We start from the raw sequence: 18,127 nt of genomic DNA, 5'->3' as shown, positions 1-18,127 counted from the left end.
TGGGGTTTTTTTGTTTGGTTTTTGGGGGTTTTTTTGGGTTGTTTTGTTTTGTTTTGTTTTGATCACTGTGCTGCTGTCCAAGGAGCGAGGAGTGAGGAGTGGGCTGAGCTTCGTGCGTGCAGGGCTTTGGTGGAGAGAGCTTGTGCTGAAGGGAGGAGGACTGGCGACTCAGGAGTTGTTCAGGATGAAGGAATTCTCTTATTTCTCAAGCCACTGGAATAAAACCCGAGTTGCCTTGAGTCACTTGGTGGTTTTTTGTTCCATTGTCAGGCTCCAGGCAGGAGCTGAGGGCAGTGCAGACACAGACACAGCCCATGGCTGAGCTCCGTGCTCCTCCTGCACCCCTGAGCTGCTCCCGGGCTCTGTGGGGCTGGAAGCTGGCCAGGCACTTTCCATAAGCAAACACCTCCACCTGGAGCTGCTGCTCCCTCCACAACGGGCACATTCTGCCAGCTGGAACCTCCACCACAGAGGGGTCACTTGGAATTTGTTTCCTGCATCTGGAAGCCCAAGATGTGGGCTAGGGAGGGAAGTCAGTGCCTTCCATCCTATGGGGTTTCCTGCATTTATTTTATTTTATTTTATTTTATTTTATTTTATTTTATTTTATTTTATTTTATTTTATTTTATTTTATTTTATTTTATTTAATTTTAATTTTAATTTTATTTTATTTTATTTTAGGTGATTTTATTTTATTTTACTTTATTTTATTTTATTTTAATTTTATTTTTAATTTTATTTTATTTTATTTTATTTTATTTTAGGTGATTTTATTTTATTTTACTTTATTTTATTTTATTTTTTAAAATTTTTTTAGGTGATTTTTTTTTCCTGCAGGCCTTTAGTGTCGTCCTTCAAGCCAAAAAAAATCTCCAGCTTCTCCCCAAATCGTTGCCATAATTACAGCTCTATGTGGCCACGCAGAGACCCCTTGGAAATCAGATGTGCCATTTTCTAACCTCTGCTGCAGGGCTAGTGGCTGGCCACAGAAAGTGTACACTACATAGATTTATTTTTTATGGCAATAAAAATAGATTTTTTATGAAAAAAAATGTATTCTGATGTCCAGAAACACCAAAGCAAATTGCCTTTGATCTGCAGTTTTAAAAAGAATTTGTCCTAATTCCCTGTCGCTTGTGGTCTTTCTCATACCCTTCTTTTTTAATTTTTTTTTTTCACTCGTGGAGATTCCCAGTTTAACAAACCAGCTCAGGTTGCCCTGAGGTGTCACTTTGTGTGGGGATCCACAAGTTCCAGCCCCAGCAATGTCCAGGCTCCTTCTCCTTTGTTAGGCAGTGCAGGTGCTGTCCCTGTGAGGAGAATTGTCCTTACCTGCTCTGACACTCTCAAAGGGGACATTTAATTTAAAAAGGAAGGACTTGCACGGGTTTTGTCACTTTTTTCCCCTGAGCTGATGGCCCAAATGATGCTCGGATGACCCCAAGCTGTCTGAGAGTTGACTTTTGGAACTCCTGACTGCCTGGCCAGGTTTGAGCTTGGCTCGATGCACTCTGCACCCTCCAGTGCAGCCAATCCCATCAAACAGAAATATTTATTCAATATCTGCCCTCACACTCCTGCTCTGCGCTGTCGGGCACTTGCTGGGGTTCCTCTCTGAACTGGGCACATTTCAGTGTTTCCCAAATTCCTCCCACATTCAGAGACCGGGATGGAGGTGAGAAATACCAAATGCAGGGCCAGGAGCTGGAATCCCATGATCCCCGTGAGTCCATCCCAGCTCAGGGAATTCTGTGGTTTTATGAAATGTGAAGTAGTGAATTCTGGCCAGAGCTGCAGGAGTTCTGTTTTGCCATTTTTTTGTTTTGTTTCGGTTTTTTTCCTCCTTTGATTGTTTGTTTTTAGCCCTGTGCTAGTGCAGGGGACAGTTCCACTGCTGTGAGATAAGCCAGGCTTCAAAGTCTGAGTGGATGTGAGTGTAATTCTGAGCTTACCGGGGTCAGAGGTGTTTGCATCTGGCAGGACTGACAGCCTTGGGGCTAAGATTAGGTCTAAGGAGCCTGAAATTCAACTTCTAAAAGCCAGAGCCAGGGTGATTTGGGCACCTCACTTAATTTCTCATCTCTGTCTGGTCCATAAAATTGGGATAGAAATCCTCTTTTTCCATGCCCACTGTTGATTTCTTACATTCACTTATTTCACAAGGATTCTCAGGCAGAATCATCTTCCTGTTTTATGTCTCAGCTGGGCTTTTGTCCTGGTGCTCCTGACAAAAAATTGTGGGAAACTTGGTCAGGCGTTGCCTGGGAAGTTCATCCACAAGGTTTTCTGCCACAAAGCCTCCCCAGGACTTGGAAATGTCAGATGAGGGCAATAATGGGGAAAATTGGAAATCTCAAATTCAAAGTCAGTGGATTATCAGTGCTGATTTTCATTTCCTCATTGATCTTCTTATTATTATTATTATTATTCTCTTTCCTTTTCCTTTTCCTTTTCCTTTTCCTTTTCCTTTTCCTTTTCCTTTTCCTTTTCCTTTTCCTTTTCCTTTTCCTTTTCCTTTTCCTTTTCCTTTCCCTTTCCCTTTCCCTTTCCCTTTCCCTTTCCCTTTCCCTTTCTGGTGTCTGTTACTGAGATTCTCTAAATCTGCCTGCTGGAAGACCAGCACATTAAGAGAATTATCATTTTCTCCTGCTAATTTCTGGCACTTCCCAAAACAAGCTTTGCTTGCTGAGGCCGTGCCTGGGTTTGAGCCAAATTCACTTTTTGGAGCAGACTGAGCCGAAGTGTGCTGTGCTTTGGAGAACCAGGGAAGGTGCTCCTGGCTTGTCCAGCCACAAAAGGCATTTCTCTAAGGGAGTGATCAGATAAAGGTCACCCCGTGGCACCACAAAAAGAGCCTTGTTTGTGAAGCAGCTGCTGATTATCATTGGGGAGCAAATGGCTTTGAATTTTATAGCTCCTGTTATCTGAAACTAATAAAAACACAATGCAGTGACGAGCCGAAGGTCATCTCATCTCATCTCTGCCGAGGTGGGGAGTGCTCAGCAGAGCTCCAGATTATGCACAGGTTTTGTGTGATGTGGTCTGTAAATGCAAGTTTGGGAGTGAGGGATGTAAATCAAGAGCGTCTCCTGTCCTTCCACACTTCAAAGTTTTCAATTCCCATTTTCCCCTCTTGCTTCTCAAGCTCCATGCTCCAAGAGATAACAAAACCCAGGATATTCCTGCCTGGATCTGGTGCAGTTTCAGTTCACCCAGCACTGGAGTGGGCATGAGCCACTTCTGGAAAATCAGATTTAATAGAAAATCCATGGGAACAATCCAAAGGCTCACCCACCTTGCAGGGAAGCCGTGATGCCAAGTAAAGAGACAGCAATAAATCACCCTGCTCTGCACCTCAAATAGATAATCAATTTAATTGAAAGCATCAATAATCATAGTTTGACATTTATTACCCTGTGGATGTTTTATCTTTTAGGCAGGGGACAGCGGGGCAATGATGGATGCCAGTTCTGCCATGGAACACAATTATGTGGTGCAAGGAAAAGGGATTTTATATTCTGAAAAAAAAAAAAAAATAAAAGCAAAGCAGTCAAATTCATATTCAAAGAGACTGCAGGAAACCTGTGAGAAATAAGTGCAAGTAACTCTCATCCCTGAAACCTGAATTCTGCTGGTATGGCTTGTGAGATAGTGTTAAAATGCTGCTTGGTGTGTTCTTTTTAAGTGATTTAGCACAGAAAACCTACAGGGCCAGGTGTTCCTCTACAGAATATACAGAATATCAGATTATTTTTTTTTCTCATGTGCACAAGTAAAACCCAAAAGTGAGGCTTGACTTTTCCTTCTTTGGCTGCACCTTATGGTTTGTGCTCACCTGGTCAGGTCACTGTATATCCTCAAAGGTGGAAAACGGTGTGGGAGTTACACAGATTGTCTGGATTGAAGAAAAAAGGATGGAAATGTTCCTTTTCACCTGCAGAAATGCTTCCATACCTGCAGGACAACGTCCAGGGCAGTGCCTGGATAAAACAAAGCAGTGGAGGTGTGTGGTGGGAGGGGAAAGCCCCTGGCTGTGCTCACCCATCCTGGAGGGCTTCCAGGAATGTGAAAACCCCCAAGTATTGAAGCAGAGAGTTATTGAGCAAATTCCTCCAAAAATCCCCCAAAGAATTGTCTGCATCAGTTTGAATCAGGTGCTTCTCATGCATCACTCAAAGCAGGCATTTCACCTTTTATTTTTGGTTGGTTTGAGGTTTAAACAGCTCAGACTTCCAGAGTGAATCAAACCTTTGGTTCTTTCACCACACAGCGGATTCTGCACATGCTGTAAAGTTCTCCTTGCACTTCCCCAGTCCCAGGAGGTGCAGGGTGTTGAGGAAGACAAGACCCAAGTTTATGAGAATGTTCAAGTGCTGTTATGTTATTCCCACAAAGCAGCAGCTTCCTCGATGGCACGCTGAGATTATTTGGCGAGTCAGGATCTCTTAACTCCGCTCACATCAGCGATTATTTACTTTGAGCTGGCAGTTACAAAAATGCTTTACTTCATTAAACCCTCTTCAGTGGCTTAAATACATTTTGTTTCCAGCAGCTGGGTACATTATGGACATTTCTTTGTCTATGATCTATTGGTGGTAGTTTGGAAGATGTAAACATTTGTGCTATTTGGCAAGATGGTTGTGGAGCCATCTTATAACCTCAATGTTCCTCTTGGCACGAGATTAAAAACTCCTTGTAATCAATGCTCGGGGCTGGATCTCCCAAGATTTTCTTCAGAACTTACTTGGAGTGTTGGGTAACAATACAGGCTGTGTGTGCTCTTCAAAACCTTTAATGAAGAAAAAAAGGCCTTTTTTTTTTTTTTTCTGCTGGTGTTGGTCTGAAGAAGCTCCGAATGTAGAATCCAGTTTAACTCCAACAGCAAATAACTGGAGGTACTAAGGATAATAATGGAATTTTTTTTCAAAAAAATCTCTTTTGGCTCACTTCAGGAAAACCTTGTGCAGAGATTCCAGGAGCAGAACTGATTTATCTCCAGGACAGTGTGTGACATAGAGGAGCTGCTGAGCTGCCCCTGGGGACAGCTGAGGAAGATTCATCCCTGTTTAGCATTTCTCTAGTGCTGTTTTGGAAGAGGAAAGCAGCAGGTTTGAATTTCTGAAGTGGATGATTCCCACCTCATCCGTCGGGAATACAATGCCTGGAAAGGGGTGGAAGAAGTGCCTGTGGCATCTGCTGTGTAAGGGATCATAAAGAGCTAAAATCTCCAAATTCCCTCATCTCAGGACTTCTCAAGAGGCTCAGCACATCCTTCTAATCAAACTGGGGTTCCAGTCACCCAGAAAGGCAAAAAAAAAAAAAAAAAAAAAAAAAAAGCAAAACCTTATTTCCATTTGGACCCCCTGAATTCCAGTCTCAAGAAAATGCCTTGAAATTGCCACCCACTCTCTGTCTGTCTGATTAAATAAAATATTGACCTTTTCCAAACACAATATTATCATTCCAAGCATAATATTATCCAGTCCTGTCTGAGATTGTTTCTACAGCTCTTAAAAGGGAGCTCACCTGGCAGCCCTATCAATTCAGATAAAACAGCTCTGTGTGCCTTCCCAATAAAAAGCTGATTGTGCTGGTGTCTGAAGCTGGGCCACAGAATAATTCCTGATTAAATTTTCTTTCCAGAGAGCATCATTTGCTCAGTATCACTTCTGAGCAGAGGGAGGCAAAGCGCTGTTCTGTCCCTCTCTCATTCATGTTACTACAGGGAGTTCCTCTCTAAGTTCACTTTCCACCTCGGAGTAAGTCCTTCCTCCATCTCTGAGCAGCTTCAGGACAAGGGGCAGAGAGTGGCACACACAACAGCAAAGCTGTTCCACGTGTTTAACCTGGAAAAGAAACACCCCAGCACAGGGAATTCCCCTCCTGCTCAGGACCCAGGCTCTTCAGACCTACAACTTTTAGTTCATTTGCTAAATTAAATGAGAGCTAAGTGATGTGAAGTTACCTCAAGGCCCCTGTGAGAAGCTGCTGTGGTGACTGTCTGCTTTTCCTTCCAGGAAAGCTCATCCTCGTGAAGGAGCTCGGAATATCCACAGTTTTCCCCCCAAAACCGGCACTCGAGCACCTCCAAGGCAGCCCCGTGTTTCTCTTCCAGTCCCTGGCTTTAATGGGCCATTTTTCTTCCTGCCTCACCCTGCCTGCTGATGACCTTGTCATGTTGAAGTGACAGCGAGGTTATCCTGCTGATGGGTATCAAGCTGACATTTCCCATCCTTCCTGTCAGGCAGGGACGCGCTCCCAGCCAGGCCCTTCCACTCCTGCCTCTCCCAGCTCGGGCAGAGAAGCCAAGCTGCCAAAATGAGAGTGCATTTCCCACTCCAGGCTCAGGGAATTGCTGGGAATGCTGCTCGTTGGCAGAGTGATTTCCCCCCCCAAGTGTGATGGATGACCCCGCCCGGCATGTCCCGGTTATTGCACTCGGCTGGGGCCACGCCAGGGGCTGCTCCTGGGAGCAGCTCTGGAGCTGCTCTTCACCGGGGCTGGCAAATCCCACATGGAAATCTTGTGAACTGCCAGTTGGATTTTATGTTTGTGTCTGTGATTTGGCATGTGGGGCACTGGAACACTGGGGTGAGCTCAGGGAAGTTGTGCAGGATTTGGCTTCTGGACCAAGATTCTCCTTATTGGCCCTTTGGCTGTGGTAAAACAATTCATAATTCTGATCAGTCTTTGTAGGCTGTAGGAAGAGAATGAAGTGAGGTGTTCTGGTTTGATTTAGAACTGGGCAGAAACACCAAATTTTGTGATGGTTTTTGTGTTTATTCTCTTTTCTTTCTGTAAGATAGATTTTGGGATAACCGCGCGTCCCAGCGCCGTTATTGCGCTTGGCCACACCAGGGGCTGCTCCTGGGAGCAGCTCTGGAGCTGCTCTTCACTGGGAGCTGGCAAATCCCGCGTGGAAATCTTGTGAACTGCCAGTTGGATTTTATGTTTGTGTCTGTGATTTGGCATGTGGGGCACTGGAACACTGGGGTGAGCTCAGGGAAGTTGTGCAGGATTTGGCTTCTGGACCAAGATTCTCCTTATTGGCCCTTTGGATGTGGTAAAACAATTCATAATTCTGATTGGGTCTTCGTAGGCTGTAGGAAGAGAATGAAGTGAGGTGTTCTGGTTTGATTTAGAACTGGGCAGAAACACCAAATTTTGTGATGGTTTTTTGTGTTTACTCTCTTTTTTATTATCTAAGATAGATTTTGGGATAACTGCACGTCCCAGCGCCGTTATTGCGCTCGGCTGGGGCCACACCAGGGGCTACTCTAGAGCTGCTCTTCACCGGGGCTGGCAAATCCCATGTGGAAATCTTGTGAACTGCCAGTTGGATTTTATGTTTGTGTCTGTGATTTGACATGTGGGGCACTGGAACGGTCGGGGTGAACTCAGGGAAGTTGTGCAATGCCGGGGCAGAGGCAGGACTTGGCTTCTGGACCAAGATTCTCCTTATTGGCCCTTTGGCTGTGGTAAAACAATTCATAATTCTTATCAGTCTTTGTAGGCTGTAGGAAGAGAATGAAATGAGGTCATTTTTCTCTGCACTTTCTCAAATTTTTAGCTGCCTGATGATTGCATTTAAGTGGGGATAGAGGCTGTCGTTCTGCATGGGGTGGTGGGAGAAGCCAGAGACAGCTGCTCTGTGTCCTGAGACCTGAAGAAGAAAATATTTTCCCTTGGAACATCTCAGACTAGGACTTATCCTTGGCACCTGTTTGCCAGGAGGGATGGAAGTGCTGAGGTTTTCCTCCTTCCCTGAGATCGGTGCCAATCAATGGCAAGACCTTGTCTGTGATGAAGGGAATTTTGTAATAAAAAATAAATAACGTTGGTGATGCCACAAAGGGTTGAAGGTACTGAACCTCTGCCTCTCTGAAGGGAGAAGGGGGGGTTCTGGAAAGGACATTCCAACAGAACTGAGAGTCACCACAGAGACACCAAGAATGAGAGCTTGGCTGATCCTGGAAGTCTCCTCCAACCAAAACGATTCTGTGACGAGCAGAACCCCACCCAAACAGAGACACCAGTGCCTGGGGGCCAAACCATGAACGATTCCAAGGACTGGGCTGTGCCTTTGCTGAATCCACTCCTTCCCTCGGAGGCGTTCCCTGAGACACCCTGCTCACACCAGGGGTGGCCGGACACCCACTCCGAGTGCATCCATCCATAAATTTATCAGTCCCTGCCTGTGCTGGGTGGAAAAGCTGCAGTTTAGGACGAGCTCTGAGCTCCTCAGCCCAGCCCAGAGGTGCCCATCCGTCAGCCCCGGCGTGTGTCAGCGCTGGGATGATGCACAGCCCCTCTTTATTTACTTATGATTATTACTGATCAGCTGAGCAAACGGGGGATCAATAGATGAACTACGGGGGAACTTCGTTTATATTATTCTGTCAATACCAAGGTCATTTTTATAACTAAAAAGGGTCGAGGACAAAAGACGGATGGCTCGTGGATGAATTGAACCATCCAATCCATTTACATCCCCACAAACAGCCCGGCTTTATCTGTTAACCAAAACATTGCACTTCACTCCTCAAGATGATTTTTTGCTGGGATAATAAATAGCTCTGGCTACATTAAGTGATTGTGCAATGTGGGCCCGTGGCAGACGGAATTTAGAGCTGATGACCTTAAACTTCCACTCTAGTGCTGTTTTCTCTCTGCTTACAGCGAAGATGTGGCTTCTTTGTAGTTCAAAAGCATCTTATGTCCAAAAATCACATGTTTTATTTAATTTATTTAGGACAATAGTCTGTGCCAGGCAGGTTTCAGGTTGGAGATGAACAAACTGAGTAAATCAGATACAATTTAATCCTTGCAACTTCTGTTTTAATCCTCACACTGCTCAGGTGTGAGTAGTGCCTCTTTAATCTTGCCAGAATTCAGTCCTATAATGGAACTTCTCTTTCGGAGAAAGGGAGTTGGAGATAACACCCGCAAGGGGATTTAAAAAAGAAAATCATAATTAATTTAAACTTTGGGGTTTTTTTCCCCTCATGTGTACAGTTATACATTTCTTTCTGGGACAAAGTGAGAAAAAGACAGACCTGGAGGTTTGTGTTGTTACCTGGGACTTGCTCTGCTTTTAGGGTCACTGTGTGTTGCCAAAGGGGGAGCAATGGGGGAGCTTTTACAGTGTAAATATTTCATCTCTGCTTCTGGGTCCTTTAAAATCTCATTCACAGAATCCCAGCATGGTTTGGGTTGGGAGGAACCTTAAACCTCCTCTTTTTCCACCCCCACCATGGGCAGGGACATCTCCCACTGGCTCAGATGGCTCAGAGCTTCGTCCATCAGAACTTCCAGGAATGGGGGAATTCTGATTATTGGTAAAGCCTATTTTTTTTTCTAATGGTGGTCATGAAGAGCTGGTTGTAAAGGTGATGTTGGATTGCTGGGATGGAGAAAAAGAACAGCCAGAGGTTCCATGTGGAGCCATAGGAAAGGGAAAGGCACCTCCAGCTGGATCCACGGGCCAGGGCTGAGTGAACTCCATTTGATTTCAGCAAAACTGCCAAACTACCAAGTGAGTTTCTCAGGCTCATTAACACTGGACTTTAAGAACCCGATAAGAATGCAATATAAAATCAAAGAGCCCCTAAAGACTGCGAGATTATATTTAATACTCTCCTATCACCAGGCCCTGAGTGCTTGGCAGGGGAAATGGTGACATTTCCTAATCAGTCCCCTCTCGTATTTGTCTTGGCTGGAAGTCTCGAGTCCTCAGCTCATTGAAGTCACTGCAAATTCTCTCCATTAGATCCTGTTTGACTTCCTGGTAGCTGCAGTTAACTCGATCCCAATGGCAATGAGGAGTTATGCCTTTAAAAATCAGTGATAAAAGTTGTGATACCGTGTACGGAAATCACAGGTTTGTGTTCTTTCTGGAAGTCTTTGTTCTTAAACATCCATTTTTCTTCACATTATCTCCCCCTGAAGTTTGGTCTGTGGGTACAAACACATTATTTCATGCTAAAGGATCATTTAGGATGTTCCTTTCTTTTGAACCCCATTTAGAACAACCTGTCCTGAGTCACCTCAGCAAACTGAATTTTTGTTCTCCTGGGATTTAGAGAACAGGAGGGATTCCTCGGTAGAGCCATAGAGGACACAAGTGAGTTCCCTGCAGCAGATTTCCAGAAATTTTGGGCAGTGGATCCCTCCTAATTCCACACATTTTTCCCTCAGCACCATTCCACCTTTTTGCCCAGGCTTCCAGCTGAAAAGTAACTGGTTATAAAATGTTCTGTGGAGTGGCATGGCTTTGCAGGCTGTTCCTGGGCCACAAACCACAGCTTGGCTGCTCCCCAGTGTTCCCAATTGTGCTGGGGTTGCCCTTAGCAGTGAATGGTTGGTTTATTCTTTCCACTCTTTTCAGCCCGTGGTTTGTTCCTTGCCAGTCAGAGCTGTGCTCTTCATCCTCCTTCTCTCGCCAGCAAGAAGAGGAAATTCTTCCCCTCAGAGAAGAGCTTTCCTCCCTTCCCTCTCAATTCCAGGCACATTCACATCAAATTCCCAAGGCAGGACACTGAAAATTTCCTCCAGTTAATAGAGATCACACATTTGCTTACTATAGAAAAATGCTTTCATCTCATGTGAACTTGTGTGCAAGTAAGAATCGCTGTGGGTAATTTAAGGCAAAAGAAGTGTTTCCTAGTCCTTTTTCTGAACCTGCTGCGTGCTGAGGCAGATGTGAGATGGTGCAGGTGGCACAGCCCGGGTCCCAGAGCTGGAAGTGATGTCCCCAATTCCCTGTCCCAGGCAGGAGGCCAAGGTCAAGGGCAGGTGCCCAGGCAGTGGGTGAAACCCTGAGTGCTCACTTAGCTCTGAGCATCCCTCATGTCATCAGTGGTGTACTGAGCTCTTACTGAAAAATCAGATGATGATAAAGACCAAGTTATTGAAAGCAGTGCTGTTATCTGCCCCCTGACTCCTGTGCAATTACTGGGCATTCTCTTCTCCTTCCAGCTCAGAGCAGATGTGGAAATATCTCTTTAAAATCCAGATTCACAGAGATCCAGCAGGGGCAGGTTCCAGTCTGTCATCTTCACCCTCAGAGTTTGCTGAATGCACCATGCCTTGCTGAATGCATCAGACCATGACTATTGAAGTTTCATTTGGGGTTTTTTTTCCCCCTAAATGACAGTTTATCTGAGCTGGGGGAATGAATGGATAACGTTACTATTTACATAAGCTCATTGTGATCTGTCTCAGTAATGTAATCAAATTAGGGTTAACTGCAGCTGGAGAATGCCAGCTTGTAAACTGTTTTTCAAAAAGAATCACATGGTGTTCCTTGACATGTTTAGTATACATTCAGGGGGCTCTGCAAAAATTCTAGCACATCCCTAACTGGTGTAACTGAGGCAGGGTCCTGGTGCCACCAATCCCCTGAGCCCAGGGAGGGAAAGGCAGTGAAATCCCTCTCCAGCTGGGCAGATCCACCTCCAGCCCAGCCCCAAGGCTCTCCTGACGTGGCTGCTGCTGACATGTTGTCTTTCCCCTGGCTAAAATCAACAGATCAGTTGATAGAAAAAGCATGTGGTGTAAATTCTGAGCACATTCAGCAACATCTGTGCTCTGTGCAGGAGTGCAGCCCACTGCACGCGTCCAGCTCTATATTTAGTCTCGTGGCATTCGCATGAGATGAAGCCCAGCCCGAGCTAAAATTACCCAGTGAGCAGATTTTCAAAGTATCTCCTGATATTCTTCTTAATGAACGTGGCATCTGGGGCGTGCTTTGCCTGGTTCTGCCTCTCCCCTCTAACCAGGAGGTGCCGTGGACATCCCGGTGTTGCATCACCCCCTTCCCAAGTGTGGTGGAGAGTGGAATCCCGGGATGGGCTCTGCCCCAGGGCACCTGGAGTGGCTCTTGGATTGCCCCAGGTGTCATCACACGGTGTTTGCTCCACACTGGGAGGGCAGCAGGACAATTCTGAGGTTCCCTCCAGCTCCCAGGAAGGTTTCTGAGGGCTCATTCAGAGCCCTGCCAGTGGCTGGGCAAGGGGAGGTTTGGAATTCTCCTCCACAGACACCTCACCAGTGCCAACATCATCCCAATCAGCCAACCTTAGCTGGAGTGGGGAAATGGGATACCCAGGACATTGGTCCAAGCCAATGCAGATGATTTGTGGTAGAACTCAGCCCACAATAACACCTTGGACACATTTTAAAAATCAGGTGTAAAGAAAGGATGAAATATTTAGTCTAAACCAATTCCTACTCTCCCACTACTGCTGGAATGCCTTTTCACCCATAGAATCACAGAATTTTTAAAGTTGGATTGGAAAAGACCTTTAATATCATCAAGTAAGTGCAGCACCACCACCATGTTCACCACTAATTGTCCATCTTCTGATAATTAAGTGCAGTGATGGTTCCATCAAAATTAAAATTCTTCATGATATTCATGCTTTTTTTTCCCATAAGTTCTGTAATAGGTGAGAACTCAAAAAGGATTTCACCAAATATCAAAACTCAGCCATTTTCAAATACTCTGAACAAGCAGCAAGATCCTACAGAGGATTTTCCGAAAAATCGCCATTTTTGAATACGGATTAAATATTTTCACAAAAATTCTGTTCTCTAAAAACTTTGAAATTCAGGTTCTGCAATGAAGTGAAAAGGGAAAAAAAAAAAAAGCTTTGAGAGAAGGAACTTGCCCCTTGAGCACAGCTCTGTCCAAACCAACAAAAGGAAGCTTGTGTTGGCATCTCGATTCCGACTCAGGAATTCCTGACTCTTAAGCCTGTTTATACAGGGCTCCACCACAGCCCAATTTGCACTTCATTGGAGTTTTCTTTCCCCTCCACGTTTATGGTGCTGCTGGACGGGTGGATTACACACTCTGTCTGCACACACTTCTCTGATTGTATCCAAAGGCTTTCTGCATGTAATAACTACAGGGAAGTGTCTTCATTTGGTGGCAGCTGCATCCCGTGGATGTTTTGAAGTTGTTTTGCATTTCTGTTTCAGCTCTGAAAGTTTCATAGCCTAATTCTCCCAAATTTTTGAGGGTTGTTGATTTCTGGTGAGGTCACTGGGAGCAGTCAGCATTCCCTGGAAGCTTGATGACATCCAGGACAGGCAGGATGGATGTTTAACTCCAGCCATTCATGGGAATGTCAGGGTGTTCCAGGGTAGGAACATAGAATTTTATGGCTCTGGGATTTGCCTCTTGATCCTATTTGCTCTCAGCTACTTTGGAAACCGCAGTTTCAACGTCCATTAGAGCTGGTGTAAAGCACGGAATGGTTTGGGGTTCTTCCCATGGAAACACAGCCCCTTGTTAGTGCAGCTGAGCTGGAGATTTGGCAATGGGTGGAAAATTTGTAAATCAGTTGATCTCACCTGGGCATGGCCAAAGGAGGCCTGGAGCTTCGTGCCAAACTCTGAGCTGCTAAAATGCAATGGAGCCTTCCCTTCCCTTCCCTTCCCTTCCCTTCCCTTCCCTTCCCTTCCCTTCCCTTCCCTTCCCTTCCCTTCCCTTCCCTTCCCTTCCCTTCCCTTCCCTTCCCTTCCCTTCCCTTCCCTTCCCTTCCCTTCCCTTCCCTTCCCTTCCCTTCCCTTCCCTTCCCTTCCCTTCCCTTCCCTTCCCTTCCCTTCCCTTCCCTTCCCTTCCCTTCCCTTCCCTTCCCTTCCCTTCCCTTCCCTTCCCTTCCCTTCCCTTCCCTTCCCTTCCCTTCCCTTCCCTTCCCTTCCCTTCCCTTCCCTTCCCTTCCCTTCCCTTCCCTTCCCTTCCCTTCCCTTCCCCATTTTAACCTGCATTTCCTTTCATATTCGTCTCTATTCCGTGGAGGTTTTTCCTCCTCTTTGGCAGCCAAATCCCCTCTCTGGGAGCCCAGATCCCCCTGTCCCACCCTGCCCTTGGGTGTCTGTTTGACCTCAGCCATCCCAGATCCCCCAGAGCTCCGGGATTCTCTGGAATTCCCGGCGGGGGCCGCTCGATCAGGTCCGTTCTGGGTGTGTTTACCCTGGTGGGGTATCCAGGGTGATGCAAAGTTGAGGTACTTGACCTCTCCGAATGCCCGCTGACCCTGAGCTAATCTGAGGTGGAGCACAGCAGCGATTTAATGACTTGTTCCACCACACCTCGGCTGGAGGGGGAATTAAGGAGCTGCCGGGAGCGCTGGGGGGCCGGAGCATCCCGGGATCTGTCCCTGCTTCAGAGAGGCTCTGGAAAGCCCGTGGGTGCCTTCCCTTGGTGCCTGTGACATCCACACCTGCCCTGTGGGATAGAAACCTCTCCTTGCCTGCCAAAACTAATGGAAGTCTTCACAGAAGTGACAGAAAACCTTAAAATATAAATAACAGTTGTGGTGAAAACTCTCCATCGAACTTCCAAAACATCTGGGTGCAGTTGAAAATTTTGGCCATTATTTTCAATAATATAATATTCATTCTCCTCCTCATCATCATCATAACAACAGCAATATTAATCTCTATTATTTTATAACATCCTTAGTTGCAACTCAACTCAATTTTGTTTCTATTCTGTTTTCTCCTTAGCAAATACTGACTGATCCTGAGGTGACCTCCCAGGAGGGCAATATAAAAAAGGTAGGACATGGCTCAGTCTTCTGGGAGTTGTTTTATTCCCTGGCTTGGAAATGCACCCAAACACTTTTCCCTCACTTTTGAACCAAGGTGTTGATGGCAATAACATCATAAAAGTTTTCCAGTGTTTGCTGTTGCTTTTCTGGATTAAGTATTGTGGTTCTGTTGGCCTATTTTTCTGTCTTTTTGTGATTCCAGTCATTATGAAAGAGAAAATAATAGTTTGAGGTGTTCCTTGATTCAGCTACAACACAAACAGCTGCCGGGCCAAAGTGAAAAACCTCATTTACCTCTTTTCCAGTAAAAGAAAATGTTGGTCCTTTGTTAAAAGTGCTAAATTTTTGGAGGTCACTTCAGCATATAAATGTGGCTTATGTGAAGTCCAAAGAAAAAGGAATAGGTCTGTGAAAGGATAAAATTCAGCCCATGTGATGTGTTAGTGGTGCTTTTCATCACACTGTGGGGCTCGAGCTGTAATAGTGACCAGAGAAAATGTGTTCCACAAATGTCTCCACTGGAGCTGGGAGGCAGCCTCAGCATGACATATTTTGGGTAGCCAGGCTGCTGTTTGGGTTGGGGTTGCCCTCAGAAGCACTAAAATGAGGTTTTGTTCCACGTGGATCTGTTGGTTAACAGCTTTGCTGATTAAAGCGTTACAAGTCGGGTTTGATTAGAGCCTCTCAACAGCCTCTTGTGTGTCCTCACTGAAATAAGGAGCTGGTTGTGATTCCTGTTATGTGCAGTTGTTTTATAAAGGATGCTCACAGTCCTGTTCATGAGGTTTGTGGGAGTGGGAGATCTCTGAGGCTGGACCTTGCTGCCATTGCTGCTCATCCTTTGGGCAATGCTGCTCCTCTACTCTGAAAACTAAAAGGGATCCCTCACTTGTCTCTGCCAAACAGAGTGAAATGCAACCCTAGCCAGGCTCCAGAGTCTGGCTGGGAAAAGGGTTTAGACACAAGTCCAGTATGATTTGTTCTATTCTATTCTTACCATGTTAAAGAACAAAAAATCAGGTTTTATTTCCCAGGCTCCCAAGAGGAAGCATCCTCTGAGTGCACCATGACCTCTGCAGGGACCTGTGGCAACAGGGCTGAACTTTTTACCTTGGGCACCCCCATAACTCATGGGGTGTCTGTCCCTGCCTCTGTGGGACGCTTTTGTCTGGACAGACGTGGTGACAAGGTGGCAGGTTCTCATTATCCCCACGCACTTCCCACAAGGATGGAGGGAATTCTCCACGGCTCAGCTATTTCTGACTCAGTCTTTAATTGTGATATCACAATTGAACTCTCCGTCCCCACCTCCAGGATCTGCATTACCCCAAAGAGAGCAGGAGTTGTGTGAAACAGGGAGACACGAGACTGGCAGTGTTATATGTTCAATCCATGGGTTTGTATTTAAACTTTGTGCTTTTATTTCAAGGGGGATTGTTACAAAAACTGAAGGTCTTTGAAAAATGCCATGTCCTTAAATATTTCCCTGTGCAGCAGGTATAAAACTGGACAATTGTGATATTTGACAAGGGGGGAAGGCCTGGCCTTCCACTTGTGTCTTTTAAATGCATTGTAGAAAAGCACTAGTGGGAGTTTATGAGGTGATAAATTTATTGAAGGATGGGCAGTAGGGTTTTACAGCTGGGGTAAAGGAGGTCAGAGCAGTAAGGTAAAGAGTTCAAGTCTAAACTTTATGGCTTGTGAAAAGACTACTGCGAGACAGCTTTTCAGTCAGGAGAAAATGAAAACTAAAGAATGAGAAATCACTCCGGACAATTTTTGTAGGATCTCTCAATTGTTTGGAAGTAGCACTCTGGCATTTGGCTCCAGTGGCACAAAACCCTCTCGGGAGCAGATTTCCTTTTCCAGCCTCTCTAAATCATTCAGTTGTCATATCCCTGAAGACACAATGGTGGAGATTTGACTTCAATTTATTCCTATTCCTTCAGAGATGAGTTTGTGGCGAGAAGGTGACTGAAGACAAATGTAACTGGAGTGGGTGGCCTGATTTCAACTGGGAGGGGAGGAAGCAGGAGCTGCAGGAACCATAATTTCAGTGGCTCCTTTGACTGCTGCATCACAGGTTCAGAATTGGGCACTAACAAGGACTAGAAAGAGAGAAAAAACCAATCTGGAATGCAGAGAAAAATCTGTAAAACCAGGAAAAAGCAGGGAAGGGAAGGTGATGGCCGTGAGAGGTGTAGGGAGGTGTGCAGGAAGCAACCTCTGCTTAAAACTGACCCCAGAACTACCTCTGCTCTTAACTTCCCAGGGAAAAAACCCCACTCTTTTACATAACTTTAATGAACTGAAAGCAAGGAAAAGCCTGAAGATGCAGCACAGCAGAGATTGTTTTGTAGCAGAATAAAACAGGCTCTTTTTTTGATTGGAGCACAAAGAATAAGTATTTCCCACTGTACCCAGAATTTTTCAGTTTATGTTACTGTTATTTCTGCTGGGACTGTTGTGCTGCTAACATCACAAAGCTGATTTGGTTATTAGTGGTTGTCTGACAGGAATAATTCAATGTCATTAAAGGACCCATGTTCAGGATCATTTTCTATATCTGTGCTGCTCCATGGATTGAAATGTAGTGTACGTCTAACGAGCTTTCCTTGTATCACCTTTGCTTGCTGATATTTAGTTTAACTTGAACAAATGCACACAAGCCCCTCATCCTGTTTTTTAATTTTAAATCGTCTGTGGTTGAAGCAATGCTAAAACAGGAAAGTCACTTATTTTAGTTATTTTAGTGACCTGAATGAGGACACTTACACATAAAAATGAGTAATACCTGTGGGTTTGTTGTCCCCTGCTCCCAAACGTCTTTTTCCCAGCCCAAGTCCCTGCACTCTGTTTATTTTGCTTAGAGAGCAGCTCAGTGTCCTCTCCCTCTGAATTTTCCAAGCTTCTCCCCTGCATTTAATAAACTGAACAAACACCTTGTTGTCATTGTCACCGTCCTGGTGTCATTTCGCTTTAACTTTGAGCTGAAAGATTTCCACTTCCTCCAGCAGGAAGCACGGCCTGTGCCCATTACACACCAGCTTTTTTTTTTTTTTTTTTCCCCAAAGTAGATGCATTTCTCTCCCCTCCAAGGGTCACTTTGGATGAGGGTTCCAGAATGTTGGGGAAGGATTCTCTGCGTGTGCAGAGCTCCCAGCCAGCCTCCCCGGGCTGGGCTGTTTTTCTGACCGTGGTGACAAGGGACCTCAGGGACTTCTCTCTTCAGTAGACTCTCTATTTAGTTTCTGTTTACTTAGAGGGAATAGCCTGAGGGGCTACTGGAGAGAAAACATCTGTGGGAGATAATCTATAGAGTTATCTATCTATCACTCTTGTCGACCCTGTCTCCCCTGAGAGCAAGCTGAGAGACTTGTAATAAAAAGGCATCGCTGAAGAGGCTTTAGGGACAAATAAAGAGACATGTTAAGGGCCAGCTGAAAAAGGATAGAAGACATTATTAAAGCTCAATAGCCGTCTTATCAAAATCCAATAGGATAGGCATTTGGCAAAAGGCTTTAAATTTATTCTTTGACTTTCTGGAGAGCTTGAATTTATCCAT

General features: G+C 45.3%; 1 protein-coding gene across 1 annotated transcript in view; it reads left to right on the top strand.

The window, feature by feature from the left end:
* The window catches only part of PRDM16 (PR/SET domain 16), a 286,725-nt gene that overhangs the window by 129,453 nt on the left and 139,145 nt on the right, over window positions 1–18,127 (top strand). The window contains exon 3 of the mRNA XM_063417376.1: window positions 14,519–14,569. Within this exon, the coding sequence (XP_063273446.1) occupies window positions 14,519–14,569 (51 nt within the window). The remainder of the gene's footprint in view (window positions 1–14,518; window positions 14,570–18,127) is intronic.

This window comes from Prinia subflava, chromosome 21 (genome assembly GCF_021018805.1).
Source record: "Prinia subflava isolate CZ2003 ecotype Zambia chromosome 21, Cam_Psub_1.2, whole genome shotgun sequence".
In the NCBI taxonomy this organism is placed as follows: domain Eukaryota; kingdom Metazoa; phylum Chordata; class Aves; order Passeriformes; family Cisticolidae; genus Prinia; species Prinia subflava.
This window is presented reverse-complemented; position numbering and strand designations above follow the sequence as displayed.